At 40.1% G+C, this 19,150-nt stretch overlaps 1 protein-coding gene across 4 annotated transcripts in view; it reads right to left on the bottom strand.

Moving 5' to 3' along the window:
* Positions 1-19,150, bottom strand: part of CDON (cell adhesion associated, oncogene regulated) — a 136,276-nt gene that overhangs the window by 22,367 nt on the left and 94,759 nt on the right. For all 4 annotated transcript variants that reach the window (XM_060250686.1, XM_060250683.1, XM_060250684.1 and 1 more), the window contains exons 2-11: positions 15,806-15,942; positions 15,346-15,618; positions 14,545-14,691; positions 14,256-14,399; positions 12,823-13,110; positions 12,444-12,713; positions 10,635-10,991; positions 8,357-8,646; positions 6,138-6,309; positions 4,826-4,957 (exon numbers count right to left, since the gene is read on the bottom strand). In XM_060250686.1, the coding sequence (XP_060106669.1) occupies positions 4,826-4,957; positions 6,138-6,309; positions 8,357-8,646; positions 10,635-10,991; positions 12,444-12,713; positions 12,823-13,110; positions 14,256-14,399; positions 14,545-14,691; positions 15,346-15,618; positions 15,806-15,881 (2,149 nt within the window). In that variant the 5' untranslated portion in view covers positions 15,882-15,942. The remainder of the gene's footprint in view (positions 1-4,825; positions 4,958-6,137; positions 6,310-8,356; positions 8,647-10,634; positions 10,992-12,443; positions 12,714-12,822; positions 13,111-14,255; positions 14,400-14,544; positions 14,692-15,345; positions 15,619-15,805; positions 15,943-19,150) is intronic.

Below are 19,150 nucleotides of genomic sequence, written 5' to 3'. Positions count from 1 at the left end.
GGGAAGACCCAAAGCTGCTCAGCTGGATCCCCTTAAAGGTAAAGAGCAAGGGGCAATGGACTTAAATTCTAACCTGTAACTAAACCTAACTATGGACAAAACCCACTTGTTGGAAGTAATAGCCTCCCCAGGCTGTAGCAAACTGAGCCAGCCTGTCCCTGAACTTAACAGGGGCTGGCAACTATTCTAGGCAGCGGGCGTCCCACCCCATGAACTGGCCTCCTTGCTATGATATCATCTCTGCTGCATTACCATTGTCTATTTTTAATCACAGTTACAGGCCTCAGTATATTGTAAAATGTATCCAACTATGGCACCATCCACAATTTGTTTATAACTTGTGTATAGCTTACTATACCGTTTTATATTATCTTGTTTTTAATTGTATATTTTAAATTGTTATCTTATGATGTTATCCACTCTGAGCCCATTCTTGGGAAATGGTGGAATACAAATTGACTAAATAAATAAATAAAAATATTCAGAAGGATAGCTTCTGGGATGAAGTTACCTCTCTGGAAGAGGGTAGTTGCTGATTTAACCTAAGTCAATTGGAACTCTTATGCCTATGGTAATCCTGTTGTGCGGTAAATGGCTTAGGAGTAGGATACTGAGGTCCTGCGAGGCCAGATAAACAGTAGCTCCTTTGATACAGATGACAGGGCTGTCTCACAAAGGGCCTCTGATTCAACTGGGATATGGACAAATGTGAGACTCCTAGGGATTTAGCTGTCTGCTTGTTCTTTATCATGGAAAGCATCTGGTCCATCTTGGAAGAGAAGTGAGTGCGAGCTTTGAAAGGTAAGACCTTGACTTTAAGTCTGGTCTCCATAAGCAAGGCTGTTGATTTTAACCAAGCATAGTACCTGAGTACAATGGAGCCAATCACATCCTACACAGCTGAATCTGCAAAATGCTGTCTCACATTAATTTGCTGCTTAGAAAGTTTAATAGCCTTTAACTTTAGTGAGGGGATGATTATATGTCAGCAGGAGTTCCAGGAACAGAAGAATCCTCTCCCTTATGAATAACTGATAACCAGCCATAAAGAGAAGGAGAGGAAGAGGGAGAGATGGGATTTTACTCCACTCTTCACTCAGAGTCAGAGTGGCTTACAATATCCTTTCCTTTCCTCTCTCCACAACAGACACCTGTGAGATAGGTGGAGCCGAGAGAGCTGTTTTGAGAACTACTCTAACAGCTCTGAGGTCACCTAGCAAGCTGAATGCTAGGTCACCTGACCCAAGGTCACCTAGCAGCTGAATGTGGAGGAGTCGGGAATCAAACCTGGTTCTTCCAGATTAGAGTCTGCACTCCTAACCACTACACCAAACTACATAATAATTTCATAGTTGGCATATGGTTTCATAGTTAGAAATTTTGAAACCTAAAGCTGCTGAAGAGTACAATTTTTGATGCAGGACATCCAGTTTTTTCCCTTCCCTATCTGTGGGAGTGGAGTGGTACGCCTGATGGCCCTTTGGCTGCATCCCCTCTGTAACCAAGGAGGATAAGAACATAAGAGAAGCCATGTTGGATCAGGCCAATGGTCCATCCAGTCCAACACTCTGTGTCACACAGTGGCCAAAAAAATTATATATATATATATATACACACACACACGCACATATATACACACACTGTGGCTAATAGCCACTGATGAACCTCTGCTCCATATTTTTATCTAACCCCCTCTTGAAGCTGTCTATGCTTGTAGCCGCCACCACGTCCTGTGGCAGTGAATTCCACATATTAATCACCCTTTGGGTGAAGTACTTCCTTTTATCAGTTTTAACCTGACTGATCAGCGATTTCATCGAATGCCCATGAGTTCTTGTATTGTGAGAAAGGGAGAAAAGTACTTTTTCTACTTTCTCCATCCCATGCATAATCTTGTAAACCTCTATCATGTCACCCCACAGTTGACGTTTCTCCAAGCTAAAGAGCCCCAAGCATTTTAACCTTTCTTCATAGGGAAAGTGTTCCAAACCTTTAATCATTCTAGTTGCCCTTTTCTGGACTTTTCCCAATGCTATAATATCCTTTTTGAGGTGCAGTGACCAGAATTGCCGCACAGGATGGCAGAGGATGAGCTATCAAATAGTTAAATGGCTCCTTCTTGATCTTATATTTTGGTGAAATGGTTAAGTGTGTGGACTCTTATCTGAGAGAAGCAGATTTGATCCCCCATTACTCCACATGCACCTGCTGATGTGACCTTGAGTCAGACACAAGTTCTCACTGAGCTGTTCTGCTCAAGAGCAGTTATGGAAGAGCTCCACTGACCTCACAGGGTGTCTGTTGTGGGGAGAGGAAGGGAAAGGAGATTGTAAGCTGCTCTGATACTCCTTTGGGTAATAAAGGGTGAGGTATAAATCCTATCTCTCTTCTGTTATAAAAATGTTCTACCCTTCAGGAGGTAGGCTGGAGAGATGCAGGTTTTTGCCACAGTTCTTGTGTAAGGTCCTCAAGGTCCTCCAACACTGGGAAAGCAATAATCCCAGGAGACTCTGAATAGGGTGACTCAGAATTTTATCTTTGTGCTCCGAGGTAGTGACTTCTCTCTGGAGAGATTGGACCATACGAATTATCTGTTCTCCAAACATTCAGAGATCTTCTGTCGGAGATACTGGAAATGGTTCGCCTACCCTCTTGTCTGGGTTTGGATCCCATGTTGTGGCAAATCCGTCAAATTCAATAGCTGTTTCTTCTCCTCTTATTGCCAGCATAGGAGAACCTGGCCTGTGCAAGATGGTCGCTGAAGGTGGATACAATGTCACATGATGATGGTAATGACAGTAACTCACATCACTGGGGCTTGCAAAGTTGTCACCCCTCTCCTCCAAGGATCTCGGAGACATCATGTAGGGATGTGAAGGCCACTGCACAGGTTGGGGCTGAGACCAGAGAACCATGGCCATTTGTTCTGGATCAGTCTAATACAAAGCCTGGCCATGTGGTAAGCCAATATGGAAGGAATTCAGAAGCCGATGTAGCTTTGATGAATTTGGATAAAATCCTCTCAACTGTAGTTGGAGACTCAAAAAACACCACCTTCTCTGAGAGAACTGAGGGAAAGAGGGCACTGGAGCACGTAGACCCTGGGCGGGAACAAGCTTCTCACTCAAGTGTGCAGTGCCCCCTGGAAGCTTTTAGCTGTAAAGACCTATCCGATGGCAATCCTGCTCAAGCATAGTCCCCATGTAGGACCGCACAGAAGATCGATGATGAATTAAAACTTCTTACAAAAATAAGACTACAGCTGCCAAGACAGACAATATACAACCACCATGCTGCACAAGACCACTGAATTACATCAGCACATAACAGTATTAGCACATCAAAAAACCCTGAAAGACTTGCTTATTCAAGATCACAGAAACAGGCAGGCTAATCTGCTATGACACTCCAGCTTGGTGCTGCAATGAATTCATCTTGTTACGCAGAAGTGAAACGTCTAAAACCTGAACTGGAATTTCAGGGCTCATGAAAGCTTTGTTTCTATGCCTGTCAAGTACCAAGAAGTTTTAATCACTCACTTCAAAAACAAATTAGCTACCGTTCAAAGCCAAGCATACCACATTAATACTTACTCAACTCACTTGAAGTTAGACAGCAGTGGGAACAGAAAGAATGGAGAGAGGTGGGGTTAGTAAGTCTGATTACAAGCATTTCAACATTATCCTCCAGAGTTTATTAGACTGTTTTACACATGTTCTTAAACTACAAAATAGTGACAGAGGGGAAAAGAGGAATTTAATACAGAAGAGAAAGGTATGGTGAGATTGTAAATTACAACTAGCTGCCAGTTTGTCATCATTTGATGGAGAAAACGACAGTGATCTTACATTTTTATACACTACACATTCAAGAGTTAACTGTTTCAGTTCGATATACTATAATGTATCATAAAACCGGATTTGTAAAATTTAGTAATTTGAAATGGCTAATGGAACATGCATTACAACAAAAGCCAATGTTTAATAAGGCAGAACAGCCCAGCAATTAATTTGCTTAACCTCAGCATCAACACGTATTGCCCAAGATCACCAGCATAATTTTCACTTATGAACGTAAGTTCTTACATCACAAAAATATGAAAGCAAGCGAATCCTTGTATATTGCAAACTTCAAAAGACAAACATCAAAATGAAAAGCATTTCTTAACAAATCTTAAATATCATCATAATAACCATCATACAATGAGAAAGAACAATGGTAAAATTTGATATGGAATAAAACCATCATTACATCCATTGCTATCTAATTAATGGCCTGGGACTATTGTATTTGAGAGGACTTTTACTCCCATATGTGCCTGCTATCAATCATCTACTGAGCCCTGCTCCATATATTCCTGGTCTCAGAGCTTAGGCAGGTAGTTATTGGAGATAATGTCTTCTCTGTGGTAGTGCCCTCGTTATGGAACACTTTCTCCACTCATATTAACCTGGGGCTATCACTACAATGTTCTACATGCCAAGTGAAGTCTTTTTTGTTCATTAGTGTTCCTTAAATAACTAATCCAGTAAAATCTGTTTTTGTTCCAACAAACTTATTTTAAGTTTATATATCTGTACCCTACTTTGTGAGATACATTTTAACACACACACATACAAAAAACAATGTCCAACTGGCAATAGTTCTCTACAGTCTCAAAGATCTATGCCAACATGGTTAATCAAGATTCTTTACTAGAGACATCATATGTTCAACACACAAAGCAGCTGAGCTATGGAACCCTTCCAATCTACTGAATATTTTAAATGGTGCACCAAGACAAGAGAATCTTTCTACATGGCAAACCACAGCAAGCTACACTTACCTCCACTATGTCGAGATGCATCTGGAAGGACCACACCAAAATTGTTGGTTGACCCTTCTTGAATGACAGGGTGCTTAGGAATGCCAACTGGTTGAGAAGGGGTTTGTGTGTTTTTTGAGGAGGAGGATCTTTCTAACAAATGTTGGAGAGATAAGCTCCATGAGATACTGCTGAAAAATTACTAGCCAATGTACATTACAGCATACTTTGTACCTTTATAACAAGCTTGAAGCAACAGACCCTGAACACAACTTCTGCTTTACTTTAAACTCAGCCATGCCCCATATAAGACTTGCTTAAGAGAAATTATATTAAGCCCAAACCTTACACTTTAAAAAGTCCCATTAATAGTTAAATATACTATAAAAGGTGAGCTACATCAGGTTGCTCTTAACTACCCAAGATAACCACCCACCCAGCATGAAGCTCTTTTTGCTGCAGGAGCATGCTTAAATCAGACTTGAAAGAGAATTCAATGATTTATTGCCAATTAATTTCTAGGCACAATTCAAAATGCAGGTTCTTACTTTCAAAGCCCATCATGGTTTGGGACACTGGTAGTGAAAGAGCAACTCTCACCAAAATCTGCATCAGAGGTTCTGCCCTGTGTGCCCCTCAGCTTCTTAAGTAAAGTATGGGGCAACTTCAAACAGGGCATTTTCTGTGCAGGGGCAAAACTAGAACGCCTTCCTTGCAACAGTTTGACTAAGGCCTAGCTTAGTAAGGTTAGTTACCACATCAAAACTTTACTTGGCTCAAGTATTTTGTTGAGAGTTTCTCCACTACCAACCACCATCAATACTTGTTTTAAAGATGTTTTGAACCACCTCAAATACTTTAATGGAAAAGTTAAATACTTCTAATGAAGAAAATGATTGTGAAATGCCTATAAACAAGCTCTGGAGCTTCTGCCATAATTGTCAAGCCTGGGCCCAATTTAAAGCAAGGGCTGAACAAGGGTTTCACTGGGACTGTATGCTCTTGGGTGGATCATACCCCTATCCTACCACTCCAATTAGCAAAGTTCATGTATTAAAAATATTTATATCCCACCATTCCTTTTAGCTAAAAGTTTGGAGCCTTCTTCCAAATTAAGTGACTCCTCCATTGCAGGAAGAGTTGTTTGAGGAAGGGCTTCTTAGACTTGAGATAGGCTACTTGGAGCATGGTTGGATTCACACTACTATCTTTGGCTTTTCTAGGTATTATATTAGAGGAGTTCTGGTTTACAGGAACAGGAACTTGAGATTTTCCTCTTATCTACTTGAAGCATTCTGGGACAGATGTACAGAACAGCAAATACCACATTTACCTTTGCTAGTACGAAAGGTAAGCATAGAAGGCTGGCCTTCACCAGCAGCACTTCTAGCTACCATCAAGACTTCATAAAGACTGGAGGGTTCCAATTCTGACAGACGAAGTTCATTTTCACTTCCAGGAACACGAATTGTATTCCAACTGGACACATTGACATTATCATCCAACTGTATAAAAGAGGAAGCAGAAGATGCTAAGAGCAATATCCTACCTAAAGCTACTAGTACTAAATAAGAGGAGGCAAAGACTATATCTGAGCCGATTCTAGTTATTCCATGATAGACAAATACTAAATCTGATTTGACTCCAGTTATTCCACTGCAGAAAGGTGTTAACAAGCATTTAAACATTCTATGGCAAAGGTATCTATGAAAAACTGAGGAAAATACAGCACATATTTTTTTTTACATTGGTTACTTTAGAGAACTAAATGCAATTAAAACTGTTTGCACACTAATAACATACCCAAGGAACTGAGCATGGCATGCTGTGGATGTTGTTTACCCACTTGAATAGAAGTTAACTCTTCTCCATGGAGGTAACTGAAGCACCTCAGCATTTGCTTTACTTGTTAATTTTGTATCAAATTAGAAATTACAATATCCTTTTGATTTTGATCAGTCAGTCAAGTGCAGTGAATTCATAACCTGATTTTTATTTGATTATATATTTATTTGTGGTTTTATCCCATATCATCAAATTTACAACATCCAAGTATCATCACACAATTTTTGGTGATAATTACCTGAAAAACATTCATCACAACTTCCAAACTGCCAGACTTGCCTATTGTCATATTGGCAATGGCATCCATTCATTAATTTTATGCAACACTAAATCTTGAGGAATGAAAAATTTGTGTGGAAAAATAAAACACTGGGAAGTTTGCTGCCACATATCTGTAGTTTCACACGCAGAGGTATGAGTTCTTTGCCACTGTCAATCTATCATTCACATATAATTTAAATGACCTAGTGGCAAATAAATATACATATACAAGCTTTATGACTGACACGGCCTGTGTGTTTTGTACTCTAATATTATAGTCAAGTAGAAAAATCTCACTTGAATCAGTTCCTGATTAAAAACTACAGGAGATTTAATTTTCTCTCATGGGAACTTCCCCCCTAAATCTTGAAGGGAAAAACAGAAGTTGTATCCCAGATAAGTAACTGCAAGAGTTCTAGAACTGTCATTTAGGTTGAATTAATGTAGTGGAATGATCAAAGCTTATACGGAGGCTCTCACAAGGCAAAATATGCCAATGCTTCTTAGATACCTTGGGAGAAAATTTCAGGTAGAAAGGTTTGTGCAAGTTCAGCAGCAGCTATAAAAATCCTGGCATTATAAAAGCTAAGAAAAGAATGATTAAAAATCCATCTATAAGTCCAGAAGATGAAGAAAACAGATTTCTAATATGTAGTGAAAGCTCTTTATTTAACTGAACCAACTATGCCTGGATGCAAAATTATATAAACAGACTGTCATATGATTTCAAGGATTTTGCCAGATCAAAAAAAACTTTGTGGTATTTCTGGTTTTAGGTCAAAATGAGACCAAGATATATACACAGATGAACAGCTTCAATTTATGGGGAAAACTTGGCTAACGACATAGGCAAACGTTGCTGGCTCTAATTTTGGGTCAAAGTAGTTTTTATGTAGTTAGACACAAGCTGCAAAACATTTCCCGAGAAAAAATAATAACACTAAAAAAAACCATATGTTTACATTTTCCACCCAAATATTAGCAAGATGATTTCCCAGTTTACCACATAATTCTCATTATAGTTTCAATTATTATGATGATTACCCAGGCAAATGCACTTCAGTCTCCACTACAAATATACTGATTCAGTGTCATTGTGCTGTATGGCTTTACCCTAGCTTCTCTCTGGCTACTGTTAATAGCAGAGTTCTGCAGCTTTCCAATGTTCATGACTTTTAACCACTGAAACATTAAACTCTGCTTGGTAAGATAATATTGCAAGAAAATGATGGAATCTGTAGGGTCAAACAAGACAATATCATGCCCAACCATGCAGACATGATGCCACTTTAAAGCTTTTTTTTTCATTTTTCAAAGAACCTCACAAGTCTGATCTTGCTGAGAATTGTTTTCAAGAGCCAAAATGGCCATGCGGTATTGTTAGTTTGGCCATTAATTACTCATCAAGTCTGCACATTTCACAAGAGGCAACTCAATGAAGATTACCTTACGGTATTTCACAAAGTAGAAATTAACTGGCAGGCCGCCATCCTTTCCTGGCCTCCATACAAGGTTGTATTGGTCTGGTTTAAGTGTCTGTGGGGGGCTGAGAATGATTGGAGCATCAGGTGGGGAAACGCCGTGCAAAACTTTTTCTGTAGAAGCTTCATCAATAATCTCAGTTGGTGATGAACTTTGGAGACCCATTTCCAAATCATATTCTCCATCACCTTCATCACTTTGGGTAACTTCCACTGGAGACACTGCTTCTGGCTTTGTACTAGATTCATAAGAAACTGAAGGAGGAAGAAGTTAAAGGTAGAAATAGGATAAGCAACTATTTTTGTATGGACTGATAATTATGTTTAGCACAAAGCACAAGTGTGGGCACTAGGCATGCCAATCTTCCGCTTTCCCAGGCTCCTTCCCAACCCCAGTCAACTGGCTGGTGGGGGGAAGCCCCACCCCCAGAGGACCATGTGCCTTTCCCCCTCCGGAGGCTTCAGACTCCGCTTGCTGGAAAGGCTTCCTCTTGGGATGGTTGCTCTGTGTTACTTTGAAGAAGTTGGCAGCAACTCGTGAGTAGAGAGGCCAATCCCTCGCTTCAGAGTCGCCAGAAACCGAGGGGGGGGGGGAGGGAAACGTCTGCTGAGCACTTTATTATTCCCTATGTGGAGATCGATTCTCATAGGGTATAATGGAGAATTGATCTGGAGGTTTTGAGGGCTCTGGGGGGGCTGTTTTTTGAGGTAGAGGCACCAAATTTTCAGTATAGTATCTAGTGCTTCTCCCCAAAGTACCCCCAAGTTTCAAAACGATTGGACCAGGGGGTCCAGTTCTATCAGCCCCAAAAGAAGGTGTCCCTATCCTTTATTTCCTATGGAAGGAAGACATTTAAAAAGGTGTGCTGCCCCTTTAAATGTGATGGCCAGAACTCCCTTGGAGTTCAATTATGCTTGTCACACCCTTGTTCCTGGCTCCGCCCAATGTCTCCTGGCTCCTCCCCCAAAGTCTCCTGGCTCCACCCCCAAAGTCCCCCGATATTTCTTGAATTGGACTTGGCAACCCTAGTGGGCATTCTAAACAAACTGGAATCTGCAGACTTTGCTTTTAGACCTTCAGTGACAAAAGAAAATGATCCTGTGGAATCATAAGAGGATTCAGAGTACTGATTAATATATGAACTGACACTGAATAATTTTAAAGGATGGATAATTATGATTACTACTTGTTCATTCCACAAAGGACAAGCTCCCCCTTTTGTACCTAATTTCTAATTACTAACTTTAGCCAATTTTTATGCCTGTCATCTTGAAGCTGTTATTAAATGGGAATTCTGTTTAACTTAGTTAAATTGTTTTATAATGTTGTTTTGATTGCTTAATGCTGATTGTTTTAATGTTAACCACTTCTGGGGAGGGCGGGTTAAAAAAAGAAAATATAAATAAACAACTTGTTTGAGAATGATTCTAAGCAGTTTTACATATTCTTTCACATCACACAACCTTTGTTGGAATAACAACATATTCTTCTGTAGTCACATTGCTTCACAGTGTCTAAATTACAATAGCCTTAACTAAAGTAACAGACTGGTTAAAAAACGAGATTAAGCAGCACACAAATTTAAAGTCTGCAGTGTTTGCCAATAATCCAGGCATCTGAAATGCAAGGAAGAGCCTGTTTCTCCACATCCCCTTCCTCGCAACTAGAGATATTTAATATGCAACTGGCATATAACCCCTGTTATATTGCTGCTTTACATCTATTGTCTGATTAAGCCAAGAGTTCGCAAAACAAGCACTTCATAAATCGCGGACTGTAATGTTTAGTCTGGCCTGCTTTATATTTCATCCAATCTCTACTGAAATACCAACAAGTATGGAGATTTTGAGCTGCTTCACACACACAAGAGATGTCCTCAGCAAGCTGAGGAATAAGGTTGGGAATGGTGACTGCAACAGTGAGCTAAATGTGGAAGAAGACAAGTTAAAGCATGCTGATTGTAAAGCGTCAGAAGGATAGGCTGTAGACGAATGTCCACTAGTAACTCTGTGCTATCCATGACGTGAAGTAAGGGCCTGGTAAGGAAAGAACAGCCTCCTGAGAAATTAAGCTAAATTTTGAGTGCCTGATAAGTTCCAGGAGCGCATGTAAACTAGTCATACAGCAACTGACTGAGATACTGCAGCCAGAGGATCAGACAGATTACCAGTCCAAGACTCTGACAATGTGTCATTAAAAATATTTACACTGTAATTAGAAAACCAACTAGGACACCTCTTACCAACTGTAAGGAAAGCCTCTGAAAGAGCCATGCCATGTTCATTGGTTGCTTCACAGGTATACTTCCCAGCATGCTCTGGTGTGACAGGCTGGACATATAGGGAACTTGATCCAGCCCGAGACATGATGAAGTAGACTCTGTCTGAAACAGAATTGCCGGTTTTTGCTTGTGAGGATGATTTCCGTGGTTTTGAATAAAGGACTTGTGAAGGGTGGCTGGTAATCAGCCCATGACTGTTGTACCAACGGATTACAGGAACAGGTAGCCCACTTGCATTGCAGGACAACGTAACCGTGTCACCATCTGGCACTTTGGAACTTGCTGGTGGTGAGGTTATGACTGGCTTGAAACCTCTCTCTATTTAAAATGGAAATACAAAGCAACAATAACAATTCAAAATTCTGTCTTGAAACATGCCGGATCAATATAAGGGTTCAGTCCTTAAGTACAAAAGACTGCAGAAACAAGATATTGCTTTGGAGCTACATAGATATCCTGAAGTCTATCCATTCAGGTGTCGTGACAGTAGCTGCTCTGGTCTAGAGAACTACTAACAGACTGAAAATTAAGATCTTGGATTATGCTGCCATTTAACTATATACAATTTCAAATTCCCCCCCAGCCCACCCCCATTAAAAAAGAAATACTGATAACTTCAAATAAAGATCAGGTCAGATAATGACCCCCAAAATTTTGTTTCTGTCCCATTATAATATTTTTATTTTGTAACATTTGACCAAACAACATTTGAGATCAAAAGCTTGCACAATACTATATGGATTTGAGTTTCTTTCTGTTCTGAATTTTGTCTATCAATTAAGTCTGGTTACAACTTTTTTAAAATGGGGAGAGCTAATGTATCATTGCAGTTCAAGAGTGCTGGACCAGGACCAAAGATAATTTCACTTAAACTCCTACGAAGCCAGGAAGTTTATTATCATTCCATCTCATTCTTTCTGCTAGAAAGGGAGAGTGAACTGCCAAATCTGAGCTGCTTGAAGATCAGGACTGGCTTTTAAGAAGTGGTAGAAAGTACTGTCTAGAATTTGGAGTATCTTTGAACAGTACCTTTCCAACCCTCAGAAAGCCTGGACCTTGTATTCTTCACAAGCCTGAGAAACTTGTGAATCTGGAACAAGCTATTAGCTCAGCAGGCATGGGGTAGTGGGAGAAGGGATGCATCCTTAAGCTTTTATGAGATTCAAATCTCTTGAAGGGCCACATTATACATGTATGACTTAATTTATAATACTTCAACACAACAGGAAAACAGACTGGACTTTTTCAAAACAGACAAGCTTTTTACTGGTGGTGAAGACCATACGACTGGATGCTAGCTTCTGGATGCAACCATGTGGAAAGTTTGGCAATCTATTATTTACAAAGTGCCCTTTATGGATATAGCAGGGGAATGAGTGCAAAATGTCCTTATGGCACAGCAGGGGAAGATTAACTTCAGTCTCTTTTTTACAGTTCAGACATAGCTAATAGCTGTATCAAGAAATATAAATGTGCACTGTTGCTAAGAACTTAAGAAATGATATACTACTGGGTATGATATACAGAAACTAGCCAGGGCACCATAGTCTACCCTTGTCTCTATCATTGCTTTACAGTATAAGCAACAGACAAATCCAGTGAGCTATGATCTGAACTATAGACATATAACCTATGGATAAATAACGATTTATCAGAATAATTCCAGGAAACAGAAATCTAATTTTCAAACCTGCTAAGACCAACCCCCCCCCCCCCGAAAACAAACAAACAAACAAACAAAACAAGCAAAATTTTTAAACCGAAAGTTACCTGCTTGGAAATTAAGTCTCCCAGTAGACTGCACAAACCCAATACCATTGTTGACTAAACACTGGTACAACCCTGCATCTTCTCTGGTGACACCACTAATCCTCAGTTTGCTTCCTGAAGATAAGTGCCGTGGAGAGAGATGGACAGGAGCTGCATTATGGAACCAAGTAATGTTAGGTGTAGGGTTTCCATTGATTTCACATGAAAAATGCACAGTTTTTCCCAGAGACACAGTTTGATCCTGCAATCCTTTTGAAATAGAGGCAGATTCTGAAACAAATAATACATGTTATGCTAAATTAAATTGTGTTTTATTGTGATGAGTTTTATTGAAAGTTAATTTGAATAAATAAAAAAAGATATTTTGCCATTTTCTTACCAAGTACATTCACACTGTAGTTTACATGTTTTACAACTCCAGAATTGTTATCCACTACACAGGAATAATTCCCAGCGTCTGATGCATGAAGTGAATCTATCTTAAGATGAGAGTGAAACGTCCTCCACCTGCCTCCAGCTAGTGCATCTTGGCCATCCTTATACCAGCGGACATAAGATAAGGGCAGTCCACTAACAACACATTCCAACATCAGAGGACTATGCTGAGGTACTGCCAAAGCCTGAGAACTGGTAGGATGAACAATGTGAAAATCTTCTGAGGAAGAGGCTGAAAATCAGGGAGGGGAGAATCTGATGAGTGAAGGGTCAGTGCTTTTCCACGTCTTTTGCAAAGTATCCCATTTACAGTCACATGTTATACACACTTAACTGTAACCACCCTGCTGCAGCAAAACCCAGGGCAGAAAATGCTTATCCACTTGCCTTAAGTCTTGTTAAGATTCCAGGTCTATAATGAAACCATATTTTAGCTTGATGAGCTAAGCCAGGGGAGGGAGACACCAGCAAGAGCTACTTGTTGTTTTACGAGCAGATAGGATGGAGAGAAAGAGAAACTGCCTTAACTTCAAAAGAGTTTCTCCAGCCTAGTTTCCGCCAGTGCTTAATCACAAATTTAGGCATTCAAAACCTAGGGTATTACTATAGTTAAGAAAAACTGTGAGTTAAGCATCATCTTCACAAGACATGAAGACCCTACCCTCTGGTAGAATGTTAACCATCAAAGCAGATGGATTCCCTCTTGGGTAGCAATCATTTATTCAACAAACGAGTGCAAAAGCAAGGAACGTTTGGATATTTCTCTCTTATTTTCAACCTCCCTGATACCATTTAGAACAGAAATTCACTTAAAAAACACACAATGAAATCTCATTTCAACTTTGCTACCATGAAACAAGTCACTTTATTATATTCTTATGATCTTAAATTATTATCTGCAGAAAAGTAAATTCGTTTATCTACTTTGACAAAATACCATCAGGAAGAAAAAGCAAACTCCAAGTTCATTTTTGTAAAAAAAAACCCCCTTCCAACAAGTTAAAATCTTGACACAGCAAAACTAAGCCACCTGAGTATGAAATATTAACTGCCTTCCTATGATATGATACACCCACACGTAGCTTTAAGACTGAAATCCGCCAATTATTGTTCTTAACAAGTTTGTTGTTCAGAGTTCAATATGACAAACTCAATCTTGTCAAATAAGATTACCAACAACAAAAAAGCAAAGCCTGGAAAGCCAGCAATGAAGAAAATCCATATCCATCAGCAGATGCAAGCCCAGAAGCTCCACTGAAATGAATACCCATACACAAGTAACAGTCCTGTTAACAAAGGCTAGCAGTGACAATTGTCAGTAGTTTATGCCCTATGATTTTACTAAATTGTTTTACTAGTATCATATTTAATACTCACTGCTGACTATAAGTTTATGTCCCATGGGTTCAACTTTGAGATCATCAGTGACTGGGTTATATGCTCCACACTTATAAAGTCCCCTGTCATCTAACGATGCACTCAAAATTTGCAGATTTCCAGATGGGAGAATTAGGTAGTTTTCTAGGTTAGAAGAAAAAAGAGATATTAAGATTTTTATCTCTATTGCAACAGAGACTTTTGAAATTCATTTTAAAATATTAGTATAAAGCAAAAAGCAACTTCTTTAACAGTTTCTAATGCTAAATTAAAATACATAGAATTTCACCTGTTGATTGTTCTAGCAATTTTCCCCGCACACGGAAGCGAACCTGTGCTTTTGGATTACTTTTTGGTAGTTGGCAAGCAATGAAAGCTGTATTCCCTTGTTCCACTGTAGTTACATGTTTCACTAAAGTCTCAAAGTCATCGAGATCTGGAAAAGAATTCAAAGTTTTAAAAAAGTAAAAAAAAATCTTAAATTTAAATGTTTCAGAACAGAGCACAATTTATGGGCAGGCTTTATTCGGCCACCTCTTTGAATATCCTCCAGGCCCCCAGTTGGGGTCAGTCACCAGAGGTCAACATGGCTTCCAGGTGCATACACACACATATACAAAATAATAAAAAGTATAGAGTTCAAAGCAGTCAAGGAATAGCCCAACTCCTTTAGGATTAATACATTTTCAGCATTAAAAAAAATCAAATTGCTTCGTTCCCCAGCATAAGAATTGCATAACTTGTGCTCAGGTATCTGACAGGTTAAAAGCAAGGCTTTAGGGAGGCTTATCACAATTCCAGATTTTACAAACCAAATTTTTTTTAAAGAGGCAACATTTAATTGCTAGTTCTCAACCCCTCCAATTATACATTTATTTTCATGGGAAAAGCCCAGGACACAAATTGTTTTATTGTGCAGTCTTAGCCTAATATTTTTAAAAGCACTCATTCCCCCCTCACCACGTCCTGTTCAAAAAACAGACTATACTCTAAAAGTGTGCACATCTGACAAAAGACAAAGGTCAACCGTGAAATCAAAATTTCATAGGAGATTAATGAGTTCAGTTTGACCACAAAGAACATCACTTACAGGCAATCGATACTGTGGCAGACCTGCTAATAACTGCACCGATGCTGTTATTGGCAATGCATTGGTAAACACCAGAATTCGAAGGGCTAAGAGAATAGATTGTCAGGGATCCTGGTTGTAGATCTGCTTGGTCCACTTTCTTGTGCAATTTCCCTCCATTGAACAGCCAAGATATATGAGCTGTAGAGGGCTCAGCAGAGCAGTGAAGCTGTACAGTCACGCCAGGTTTCTGGATGGTAGAAAGAGGCTCCGAAACAAAACGAGGAATCAGATCTGGAAAGGGAAAAACATATGCAAATGACTGATTTCTCCCTTCAGAGTTGTATTTTAATACACATTTGTATTTTAATGCACATTTGACATACCATAAAAACACAGCTTTTCGTATTAAAGACCTTGCCGTGCCAACAGAAGTAGTTATTACGAAAGAACACATAGCAGGTCCAGGAGGTAAGCTTACCTGAAGCTGTGGTCGAGAAAAAAACTGTTATAGTAAGGAAAAGTAGTTCTTGTAAAGGTCCAGGGTCAGGATGCATAATGCCAGGTTAGGAAGGTGGCTGGCAAAGAGCTTCAGTCTAATAGGAGTCACTGAGGAGCCTTCAAACAAAAACAAATCACAAAGAAAATGAAGGTGACAAGTTCAACATATGCCTTCAGTAGCCTAATTCAGGTTATAATGCTATGGGAAATCTGACAAGAAATGTTGCCTATAATAAGATAACTAAGCATGAGTGGAATAGAGGTTTTGAAGAATGAATCTGCATATGCCTGTACCACTACTTCTATAACAGGGTTTCCTAAACTTTTCTTTTCTGTGGCCCAGTTATTTTTACACTTCTTCATGGCCCACTAAAATTTGGGGGTGGAGCCAGGAGACTTACTTTGGGGATGGAGCTGGGAGACAGGAATCATGTCATTTCCTATGGTGTCACTTCCAGGTCAAGGGCCAAGTAATGAACCAAAACTCTACCTCTTCCTGTGATGTCACTTCCAGGGCACTCCCCCAAACCTGCCTCTTCTTCTGAAGTAACTTTGTTTTCAGAAAAATCTCTCTGAAACTCATGCTGAGCCAAAATGGGATGGTCTGCAACTTTTTCACACATTCCCAGGGTTCTCTCTTTCCACTCCCACACCTGCATGCACCTATCTGTTTATGTGTTCTTCTCCAGCTTGCAAGCACTCCTAATGCCCATGTTCAATTGCCTGCACCACCTACACACCCCTTCCTCAACAGCACTGGCCAGTGTATGCAGTTGGGGGTGCTGTTACCATTGCCATCAGGAATGCCAGCACTGTGTACCACCCACACTGGGCCCTGGCAGCTGCTCTACCTCAAAATATGCTGACACATTTAGTAGGCCCTTCCTTCAGCTGCTACTACTGGAACCCTGTCTCAAGCTACAACCAAGCTTGCTTGGTTTCAAGAATATCTTTTGACAGCTCTTTTCCATACTTTTCCTTGGCTGAAAAACTGGAAAATTGCTGTGAAAGGTAGCAGAGAATTGTACTGCAATTAATGAATTAATTTCAAGTTATATGAAGTCCATACTCCTGGGGAAATCTCCCCAAAAGAACACACTGCAAGGCACATGAAAGTTCATACCTTGAAGAACACTTCATGGGTCTAAAGTGCCAGTGGATTCCAGCTTTTCTTTTAAACACTGGGAGGGGGGGGAGAAGAAAGGAGAGGCAGCCCAGCTCCTCTCTGCACAACACAGAGATGGGGGAAGGAAGGAAGCCAATTGGAGAGCAGGCTTTGCAGCCTGTGTCAGTCTTCAAGGCTAGCTTTTCTCTGCACAACACAGAGACAGGGGAAGGAAGGAAGCCAAACGGAGCTCAGGCTTTGCAACCTGTGTCAGTCTTCAAGGCTAGCTTTTCTCTGCACAACAGAGATGGGGGAAGGAAGGAAGCAGAGCAGAGGTCATGCTTTGCTGGGGGTGGGGCTAGCTTTGGCTTTTCTTGTGATCTGGTAGTGAGGCTTTCATGGCCCGGTACCGAGTCATGACCCTGCAAATGGGAAACACTGTTCTATAACCTTTTATTTGCAGAAGCATGCATGAGACCCAAAATATTATCAATCATATAGCTCTTTTTACTGCAGAAGATGAGTCTCTCTGAATATTTGATACAGCATAAATTTCCTAACAAAGAAAATTCTCTGAAACAGCTTCAATCTAGCCATGGAAATTTGCTGACTGATCTTGGGCCAGTCACCCTTTCTCCGTATAACCCACCTCACAGGGTTGCTGTGACAATAAAATTGAGAAAAGAGCAATGTTAAGTCTCTTTTGGTCCCCAACGAAGAGTAAAGGTGGAGTACACATGAATTTAAATAAATTTATTCATTTATTCTTTGTACTTATATCCCGCCCTCCCCGCCGAAGCAGACAGTAAACATCAGACAGTAAAAACAATAAGCAAACAATAAATTAGTAATCCATTATCAATGAAACAATTAAAACAATTTAAAACAGTTTAAAAGTATTAAACAATTTTTGGTGCTAAAGCTGGTGCAGTACATTCAGCGATGTTAGGCATCTACATAGTTGGGCTGAAGGCCAGTCAAAATAGAGTTGATTTGTAGGCCTTGTCCCCCAAGGCCCTTATCTCTTTTGGGAGTTGGTTCCACCAGTGGGGGGCCGCAACTGAGAAGGCTCTTTCTTTGGTAGCCTTCAGTCTCGCCTCCCTCAGCCCGGGGATTGACAATAGATTCTGCGATCCAGATCTAAGTACCCTCTGGTTGCTTCAAATCAGTCTGTTTCTTGCCTCCAAAACGTTTGAGGGCAAGAAACCAACTCAATTTTCCTGAAACACTTGGATTTTAGCACTGCAAGAAACTGTGGTTACAGGGGAGACCTCATCAGCCAGGAAGTCTTTGATCATCACTCTACATGTAAATGGGAATGTGACACCAAAGGTTGCCAGCAGCCTGAGCCCTTTAATAGAAATTTAATAGCATGTGGTATTACCTGAGTATCATGAAATATTCAGCTGCTCATTTTCAAACATTAAGCCCACATATTAGAAGGGCAGGCCATGTTTTCTCCATGCTGTTGGCAACCCTAGCAGGAGCATGAGAACAAACCAAACCTGAATTCGCAAAGAATTCTCTGTATGAGGCAGAAGCTATCTCTTTCGCTTTTGAAACACCTCTTCCTCTAATCAACCTTTCCTAATGTTTCTGCTTATTTTTAGGCAACTAGTCATATGTACATAAGTGATAAGAACTCCTGTGCTAATCTGGAAGCACAACTGGAGTGCAATACTGTACAGGCAAACTATGTACTAAAGTCTTCTGTAGAGAGAGGAAATGGCAAGCACATTTCCTCTGCAGCATCTCTCAGAATTATTCCTTGGCAGGATGAACAATGCTGCATGTTATTTCTGTATCGTATAAGGCAACAACAAATGATAAGTTTACTTAAGTGGATCCCATTTAAGAGGACAGTCTTCACATGTGTTAAGTTTACTTAAAATATTTATATCTCATCTTACTTTCTTGGCCTGAAGGCAGTTAATGCTATAACATCAAATTGCCAGGAAATAATCATAAACCCATGAAAATAAAATCAAGCAGATTAAGAAGACTGTCAAAGCTGTCACAGTTCACACTTCACCAAATGTCCTCTGGAAAAAAAATTGTCTTGCATAACTTCATAAACATAGGAAGTGAGGGCTCCCACCATACCCACTCTGATATGCCATTCCTGAGGACTAGATCTATTACTGAGAAACCCCATGACCTGACTGTTGCCATATGGGTAACTGTAAGAGGTTAACAGGTTAGTTCTAAATGAAACTAGCC

Source organism: Heteronotia binoei, chromosome 12 (assembly GCF_032191835.1).
Source record: "Heteronotia binoei isolate CCM8104 ecotype False Entrance Well chromosome 12, APGP_CSIRO_Hbin_v1, whole genome shotgun sequence".
Taxonomy (NCBI): Eukaryota; Metazoa; Chordata; class Lepidosauria; order Squamata; family Gekkonidae; genus Heteronotia; species Heteronotia binoei.
Note: the sequence above shows the minus strand (reverse complement) of the source record. Positions and strands in the feature narration are given on the sequence as shown.